Source organism: Belonocnema kinseyi, chromosome 5 (genome assembly GCF_010883055.1).
Source record: "Belonocnema kinseyi isolate 2016_QV_RU_SX_M_011 chromosome 5, B_treatae_v1, whole genome shotgun sequence".
NCBI classification, from domain to species: Eukaryota; Metazoa; Arthropoda; class Insecta; order Hymenoptera; family Cynipidae; genus Belonocnema; species Belonocnema kinseyi.
The window spans coordinates 104,364,903-104,374,541 of NC_046661.1; the positions used below are offsets into that span (position 1 = coordinate 104,364,903).

Here is a 9,639-nt window from a genome sequence, read left to right on the forward strand (position 1 = left end):
AGTGTAATGTAATTAATTTTGAGCTCTTAAGCATGTCTACATTTTTTAAGGTGGTTTTCAACTTTTAAAACGTTTTTGATGACGAGGGAAGGGTATTTATGACTTAGGGGTAGTTTTTTGGAAACGTATTATATATTATCAGAGAGCAAAAAAGAAAAAGAAAATATCGACTAACAGTGCTTTCTAAGTGTGATTAATTTTTATGCTTTTTTCATACATATATATGTTACGCTGCATTCGCTCATGTGGAAGGGTAGTTTTTCGAGATAATTTAATGGAGGGGAAAATTTTCAAGTGTCATATATTTAATTTGTTATTCTAAATCATATTCACATTGTAATTTGAAGCCCTAAAACATGTTTACATTGTCGAAGGTATTTTTCCCATTTTGAAAACGTTTTTGGTCCCAGGTGGTAGTTGTGTGAGACTTAGTGGTTGTTTTTTGGAAAACTTAATATATGTCATCATAGAGCAAAAAAAAGCAAAAAAATCTCCACTTATCGTTTATCGCATTATAATCATTTTTAGTGAGTTTTCGTAGGTGGCGGCGCTGAGTGGACGTCCTGCTAGCGCCGCCACACTTTTCTCCGAAGTGTAAAGAGCCAAAAAAATTTTTTTTGCAGAAAATAAGCAAAAAAGAAGCAAAAAAATATGGCGTATTCGATTTTATAATTTGCCTTGGTGGCGGCACTGAATGGACGGACCTCTTATTAGCTTATAGGCATCTACACTACCTTTCAAAAGTTTGGGTTCACCTCTTTTTTATGATTGATTTAGTTCTTTTCATTGTAATGATGTCAGAGCTAAAATTTTTTCTTTTTAAAGGATAAAACGCTTTCAAAATTCTGTAGAAGTTAAACCCCGGATGAAGCCTATTCATCAATTTTTTAAATAGATTTCGCAAAAATTGGGTAAATTTCAATGTTTTCTCACATTTGCAATAACTTGCGTGATAATGAATATTTTTTTATGTTCCTGCACTCATTTTTCATATCTTTTTTTACAGTATTGCAACAGCTAATGAGCTTAAATATAAAAAAAAATCTATCACAGTGCAATAACTTTAACTATTTTTCAACAGCATCGCAAGAGCTTTATGAGTGTAAATAAAAAAATCCTATCGCAGTGAAAGAACTTAAAATTTGTTTGTAATAAAAATAGCTTCAAAATTAGCGCAAAGACATTTAAAAAAATTTATTATTAGGTAAGTTTTAAAAAAATCAATAAAACTTTAAAATATACACTATTCTTACAGTATCTACTTAAAAAATTAACGATTTGCTTTCATCTTGGGCTCATTTTATAGAAAAATTTAAGAGCATTGACTTATTTCAAAAAAATTTTGTTAGCTTTGACATAATTAAAATTAAGAAAATTCAATCAATGATCGAAAAAAAAGTGAACCTAAGCATTTGACCGATAGTGTAGGTGTATACAAGATTATTTGGCTTCAGCATTTGGAGGTTTCCGGTATTCAGCCGACTGTCGGCGTTCAGAAGAATTTGAGGCGAAATCTGTACATGGTGTTCAAGTGCCTGGATTATTTAGGCATTCAAAAGAATACTCAGCTGTTCTTCTGACAGCCTGAAACTTTTTAGGTAATCACAAGAACCCAACCATAGAGTACTGAAACACATTGAATGACTATTAAACGTTTTATTTAAATGTTTATCTAATAAATTAAATATATTTTCACGAAATAATAAGAATAATTTTATGTCATATATTTAAAATATCTTGTAATTTAAGTTTTTGTTTTTACAGATTTAAACATTAAACATTTTATTTTCATGTTGCGGTTCGGTTACAGAAAAAAGCGAATTGCTGGAGTTGACATTTAACATGCATCATTTGAACTCTGTACAATTACAATTTGAAATATTAAAGTGGACTAATTTCCAGATAAAATATATTTTAAAGTTCAAATGATGCGTATTAAATGATACATTTAGCATTTACTAAAAAATAAAAATATACTGATAAATGAAATATAGTCTTTTAGTTTAAAGTAGATGATTTTTCTTAATTTTTATAGAAATAAAAGTTCTAAAAAGGAAAAACTACTTATAAATTAAATAAAAAAGCATTTTATTTTCAAGTTTCGGAAAAAATGAAAGCGTTCAATTTATAATTTAAAATTCATTATTTCAACTTTGATCGCATTTTTGATAGTATTTACTAAATACTGCAACGTTAAATAGCCGTGTTTACGACTTATCTTGCACACGTTAAAATTTGAAAAAGTAAAATTGGTTAAATCATAGGAAAAAAGTTTTCACAGATTTTTAGTGATGCACGTTAAATAATAAACTTAGCTTTTATTGAAAAATTAAAATTAAAATTTATTACAAATTTAATAATTGTCCTTTTATTTAAAGTGGATACTTTCTTGTAATTCTAATATAAAGAAAAATTCCAAAACAAACTACATATAAATTAAATAAAAAGAAAGAAACGATACATTGTTATTTTGCGATTCGGTCAGGGAAATAATTGAATTTTTACGAACCAAGTAGTCTAATTATCCTTTAGAATTTTGTAAATGAAATAATAGCATTAAATCTGAAATGTCACGGTTAAGAAATCCTAAGTCTCGCAATATTTGGATGGGAGGCTTCCAAACTCCAAAGTACCGTTTACGTACTCCTTTTTATTTATGAGATCGTTATTCACTTCTTCCGTACTGAAAAATGTTGTACCTTATTCTGAAAAAAATATTAAACAAAATCAAGGTTAGAGATCACAGATCATTTTTAGTATTACAGCCTTTAGATCTTTCATCTTTTTGTGAAATTTTATTACAAAATGAAAAAACCGTTCTAATAAATTCTGTATAGTTTGTACTTAGCAATGGTACCTACTCAACACTCACAGATTTACATGAAAAAGATGTCGAAATAAAAAACTTGATTGATACATTTTAACCTTTGTAGTTGTAATCCTAGACCTGCGTCTACCAATTAGGAAGATCAGAGCTTCATAAAGACAATTTTCTATTAATTTTCTGCTCCTCTTCATAGGGCTAAATTTGATACTTCTATATCGCCGTTGCTTGGTAGAGCAACTCTAGTCCTTGACGACACTTGTGTATTGCACGAATACTCACAACATCGTATTTTCCGGAATTAACACACTGAGTTGTGACGACGGACTGCTTCTGAGCAAAAGGGAAAGAGCGCATTTAAATTCTAATCCTCTATTCGTTATTAAAACACAGGGAAGTAATTCGGTGGCACAGAACTAATTTTCCCAATCGTTTTGAGATTCGACTTTGAGAGCTAGTTCTCCTCCGCTGAAATACCAATTGCAACAATTTTTTTTCGATTCGATTTAACCCGACGGAGGAAGATTTATTTACGTTTGCCCAATTGATCTTTTCACACTCCCACGACAAGATTTCTTTGCAATTCTCCGGGACAAGCTACTCGAGTACCATGCCGATTTTCTTGCAATAACAGCAAGACTTAAGTGTCCTGAGTCGAGTCAGTCACCTTCATTTTTACAATCGTTGCAAAATAAATGTGGCGAAAATGTCTTTGTTGGCAGTTTTTCAGAATTAAACAGGATGTTGCCAATAGTTTGTAATTTGGCTGAATGCTTTTAAATTGAGAACATTCACAATTTCTTTCTTCATTTTGAAATGGAATTTATTTTTAACGAATTCCAGTTCTGAAACAAATTACGGGTCAAGTGTTTCATACCATTTGGGAATGTATTAAACTCAACGCTTTTGTCATATTTGGAACTTTGCATACTGTTTCCAGTTTTAGTTTCATTAAAATAGGATTATTTCTGCCAAACTTGTGCCTTTTAAAAATCTACCTACTGTAAGGGTTGTTTGGCGCGGGGTAGATTCGACGGAAAGGATAGCTTGGAGAACGGGAGAGATGGTGAACACTTGGATCTCTGGTACATCATCGAAGCGACACCGTATGCCCGGATCAGAGCTCTGATGCTCATAAGAGTATTATTCTTGCAATATGTTTTTCTTTTACTTAATATAATTAATGCTACTTAATCTAACTCCGGGTTTAAATTGGGGTTTACGTGAAATTATGAGTTTTTTTATTAAGCTAGCAATGTGGAAATGAATTTTTTCTAAAGTTGGTTGCTGAAATTTTTAAATATTTTATATTCCTAATACTTCACATGGAGGCACGTGAGCGACTTGAAACGCATGTCTTAACGCCCTGTCAGCAAGTTTCTGTCCTTTAGAAATAGAGTTACACTTGCGGCATTCTAAGAACTGTATACATTGTATTCTGTTTAGTGTATGAAGTCTTTAAGAACATGTAAACAAATTAGAATAAGGATAACTTTTAAAAGTTATCCGTATGTGACAGGGTCGTTTGTCACATGAATACGGCTTTTACTATTTAACATGCATGATTTAAACTCTGAATGCAGTTTTTGTTAAAGTTAGTGAATATCACGAAGTAAAATATTCGTATTTGTGACTTTCTTTGCACAAGTTACCATTTGAAAAAGAAAAACAGATGTAGTCAATTACAAGAATTAAAACAAATATGAGTGAACATGATTATACTACAATAATTATTATGCTCATAATTACTATTAACGTTAATTATAAATTCGTAATTTAATTATTTGATTCATACAGATTTTAAAAATTTAATGGCTTTTTAATTCATAACATTTTTAATATTAATAATTATTAATATTCTTAAAACAATGATAATAAGGCAAATTAAAAAAAAATGTTTACCTTTAAAACCAATGCAAACATGAACTTAAATTAAATTACTTGTTAACTATATGAGAGAATTGACACCGTGCCCCAGTCATGAGTAAGAGAAGCTGCCGGGGGTTCCGGTGGTGGTAAGGCGCTGTACCATAACGGACTACCTGTACAAGTTCATCATGACGTTCCGGCATTCCATTCAAAGCAGAAGGCCCACGCGAATGAGCACGATGGCGAGCTTGCGCCAATCAGTAGTGGGTCTCCGATGCCAACGGGACGATCGGATTATTTCATGCGATCGAATCAGCCTGTCTCTGACCCCAACAACAGCGCCTTCTGGCATATGAATATATATCGCGAAGTATTATTTTGAAGTTATTGGAGCAATTTTCATAAAAAAGCAGTAGATATCAATTATTTTTATTTAAAAGTATTATTCTACATTTTTAAATTAATTATACTCTATGATATTTCTCGTTAATATTTGATTGAAATTCAAATTTTTTATAAATTGGTGACGCTATCGCTGTCTCTCTACAACAGGCTCTATGATTCGACAAAGATAAAAAAGAAGTGGAAATATTAGATAAACAGAAATAGATAGAGAGATAGAGAAAGAGACAGTAGAAAGAAAGGTCCGATCGATTTCCGACATCGAAACGCTACTATAGTGTTTTGTAATTAATTAATTTTTTATAAAAGTAAGTAATTTTCTCTTAAATAACTTCTACGTACGTTTGGTTATGAAACCGCGCAATGCGTTATGCGCTATACGCAAAAGTTCGTGCTTCCAACTTGAACTGTTGACTTGCGGTGTTTTGGTGCAAAAGTGATCTGCTTTTTGATGCTGCCGTTCCCGAATAGTTTAATTTAGTGAACGACAGAGTATGGAACGATTATTGAAAAGGAAGCTCTCCTTTTCAACAAGATGCTTAACGCCCCGAAAAATTTTAAAGTAAGATATATAAGCAGGAAAGATGTTTATTTTAACGTGCAATAAGAAGCTTTTTTCATTATTTCTCTTAAATTTTTAGTTTAACTTTGTCTCCGTATTAGAAAAACGATGTTCTAAATGTTCTTTACCACGCAGTAAAATCCACCAGAAACGGTTCATATATGCCTCTGAGTGTTTACATGCGGAGTGAAACTATTACAGAGTTAGTTATCGCCTACTACCAGCCCCAAAATCGGCACAGTCTCAGAGTTTCACTGGATTTTGTAAAAGTATGTTTCATTCATTATATAGTCGAACCTCGGACACTATAGATTTAGACACTGTCATACCTCGGACACTGTCATCAGCTGCTTCGCGGACACTGTAAGAATCAGGTGATTCGCCCAGTGCCGTCGCATCCTCGAAGCCCCTTCTCTGAGATATGTAGTACATATGTACGTAGTTTTGCATAATAAGTTAAATGAAAAGTGCAATTTAAATTTTTCCTGACTGAAGTTTTCTATTTTAACTTTACCGGGCTTGGTTAAATTACGGGCTTACAGGTTAAATTACGTTGACATTGGAGGTTTTTTTATTGGTTTTGTACACTAATAATGTCATATATTTATGAAGCTATTACACTTAATCTCTGTTCTGAAAATTATTGAGGTAAGTGAAAACATTTTACCGAACACTGGAAAAAGTGTAATTTTCGTACCAAAGATATCAATACACACTGCGAAAACAATGTTGACTAATTGTAAGCAGATGTCTATGTGATCTTCAGAATTATGATTAGTTTTCTGTGTGCAAATAATAATTACATAATAAAGAAGAATAATACATATTTGTATTTCTATTCTCCTTTCATTTATTGTAAAATTAAAAAATAATTTGTTCGATAACATTAGTATACTATCAGGGGTACCTGACGCAAAACATCGTATCGAGATGGTCCAATACGTCCGATCCCGATGGGTGACAGTGTCCGAGGTTCGACGGTACATGGTGTGCCAGAACTAAGTGCCCGAACTTATGTGGCTGTATAAAAAATATATAAACTGAAACTTCCATTGGCAAAAGTCTATGGAAGTCTTAGTTTTAGAGTTATGAAATTATTAAGCTGGATCAATCAGGAGCGCTGCATAGAAAGTCGTAACGTGCGTGAGAGGAAGGTCAACACTGTTCTAGTGATTGCTGCCGTGAAAACAGCGTTGGCCTCCATTTTACGCACGCTACGACTTTTTAAGCGGCGCTCCTGATTGGTTCAGCTTAATCATTTCGTAACTAAAAACTAAAGCATCAATACATTTTTGCCAAAGGAAGTTTCGTTTTTTTAAATTTATTTTTTATACGGCCATTAAGTTCGGACATTCACATCTGGGACTGTATGAAAATAAAAATAAAAATAAACTCTCAAATACCCATTTAAAGTATTTTAATACTCTATGCTTGATTTCTTGTAATTGCCTAATACGTATCAGGCCATTGCCCCCACATCCCGACAAGGGCCCCCTGGCCATACAATTTTGCGGGCTCCTCCCTTCCCACACTTATTTGTAATCTAATAAGTGTAAATTTAGCATGTTTATTCAAGGGAAATTTCAAAATTACTTAAAATATTTATCCTAATTTTTCTTAATTTTAAACTGATTATAAGGTTAAAGATTCATATTGTAATAAAGGTACCTAGTGATCCGCGGGCCATACATGGACCCGGGTCTTCTGACTGCAGCCAGGCCAGCCAACCCTTTGTGGGGACCATATATCAGGCCTTCAGAAGAATAGCTGAGTAATTTTCTGAATGCCTGAATGAATCTGGCACTTGGACACCAGGTATAAATTTCGTCCCAAATTTTTTTGAAAGCTAGCAATCGGCTGAATGCCTAAAACCTCTAAATTCCCACGAAATGTCTAAATCAATATCTAACTTGGAACTTAATCTTGAATAAAAATGCATATACGTTAGAGAAAACAATGAAAATGCAATTTTTTAATAATTAAAAACAGTAGTCACTTTTCTGGATAGATATGTACCACGTACATTTTTCGCACTAGGTTGAAATGAATTTTAAATAATTGGTCAGAAGCTTCCAGCTTTGTAGCATGTGTTTCGCTCAACTGTTCTGTTTCATTACTGGATAGTTACACCAGGAATACTTTAACTTAAATGAAAACATACAGTTTAACACAGTGCTGCTGATATAAGACATAAAAGGAGATAAATAAAGTTATTTAGAATGTGCAGAATCATTAATTGCATTGAGGAGAAATTAATATTAAGCTAATACCATAATTTGTATAAGAATCTTCAGTATTTATAGATTTCGGGGCAAATAAACCTGCTCGGCAAATATTTGCAATAAATAATTCGTAGGAAATAAGAAATTTGATCCTTAAAATATAGTTCCTATTTATGTGAATTGTACATGTTCAAAGAGACAGGTTAAGTTTGTTATACAGCCTTCTAAATAAATTGAGCTAATTAAATCGAATTATTTAAGCCTATGATAAAATTTATTATATATACATAAGTTAAAGATTAAAATATTGGAAATAATAAAAAAGAAATCAAAGAAAATCAATCAGCATATTCGGCATATTCAAAAAACTAAATATTACAAAATATTATCGATTTTGTAATAAATTATATCCTTTGCCGCGGAAACCCTAAAGCTAACCTTAACAAGCGATGCCTCTAAACAATCCTGGCCGTGGGCTTTTTTCTTACTACTGCGGACAGAGTTTGCTTATTATTTGTTCATAAAAAGTATTTAAAACATTTTATGAATTAATTAATTGTATTACGTGTTACGACACTTTTTTTATTCATTCTGAATTTATTTCGATTGTTTATGGAAAGATTTAAAAAAGGTTGTAAACATTGACATTTTTCACTTTATTTTATAACAAAAAAGTGAAACCAAAAAGATATTAAATAATCGGCTCTCATAATTCTCGTTGGAATAAATGAGAGAGAGCTAGATTTAAGTTCCAAATCTCTATTTCGAGATAATTACCTTTTACATGCTTAGTTCTACTGATTAAAGTAATAATTCAATTGAAGGGAAAGACAAAAAAATGTGAAGAAAATCTAACTGATATCATTTCACAGGGGTCATGTTGAAGAATGTTTCTGATACAAAATTTTGCGATTTTTTCGCACCGAGTGATAAACCCTAAAGCCGCTTATTATGAATTTTCTCCCGACTTTAATATGATTATAAGATTACTTTTTTCGACGATATTGAGTCTTTTTGCTATCATTTTTTTCAAATGTCCAAAAATGCAGTTTTTGGCACATTTGATCCAAATCAATTATCTCTGGGATTACAGCCAATTTTTCCCCGGAGTTCGTCTAATATTCGAGCTCGCACATTAATTATGTATAATAAAAGAAGCACCAAATACATCAAAATTTATGTTGTTGAGGATCGAATTCATTGTTCTTATTTTTCTCCTAGGTTTTTATTTTTAGTTTCTGTAGCTGTTTTTACATGCTTTAAATCAAGATTGAGGAAAAATATTTCACCTATTCAATTTCTACTGAAACGATAGTTACATACGAAATTATTCGAATATTGAAATTCTAAATTTAATAAAAATGTTCAGTGTATTTAATTATATGAATTTATAACTGCAGTGCATGTCTTCAAATTTTCGTTGAAAAATGGACGTCTTCGATACTAGATATTACAAATTCAATAAATTATTTCTAAGGTCTATTGGATGCTGGGCTTATGATACAGGCTTAGAAAGGTACTTTTTTAAAGCTTCAGCTGCATTTTCACTTCTGGCTTCCCTGATACCTCAGGTACTTTTAATAATAAAAATGTGATTTACAACGATGACATTCTTTTATTAATAATTTTTTTTAATACTACTATTACTACTGCTACTGATACTACTACTACTACTACTACTACTACTACTACTACTACTACTACTACTACTACTACTACTACTACTACTACTACTACTACTACTACTACTACTACTACTA

At 31.8% G+C, this 9,639-nt stretch overlaps 1 protein-coding gene across 1 annotated transcript in view; it reads right to left on the reverse strand.

Moving 5' to 3' along the window:
* Window positions 1-6,089, reverse strand: part of LOC117173814 — an 88,000-nt gene extending 81,911 nt beyond the window's left edge. Inside the window, exon 1 of the mRNA XM_033362457.1 lies at window positions 5,987-6,089. Within this exon, the coding sequence (XP_033218348.1) occupies window positions 5,987-6,089 (103 nt within the window). The remainder of the gene's footprint in view (window positions 1-5,986) is intronic.
* Between the last annotated feature and the right edge of the window lie 3,550 nt (window positions 6,090-9,639).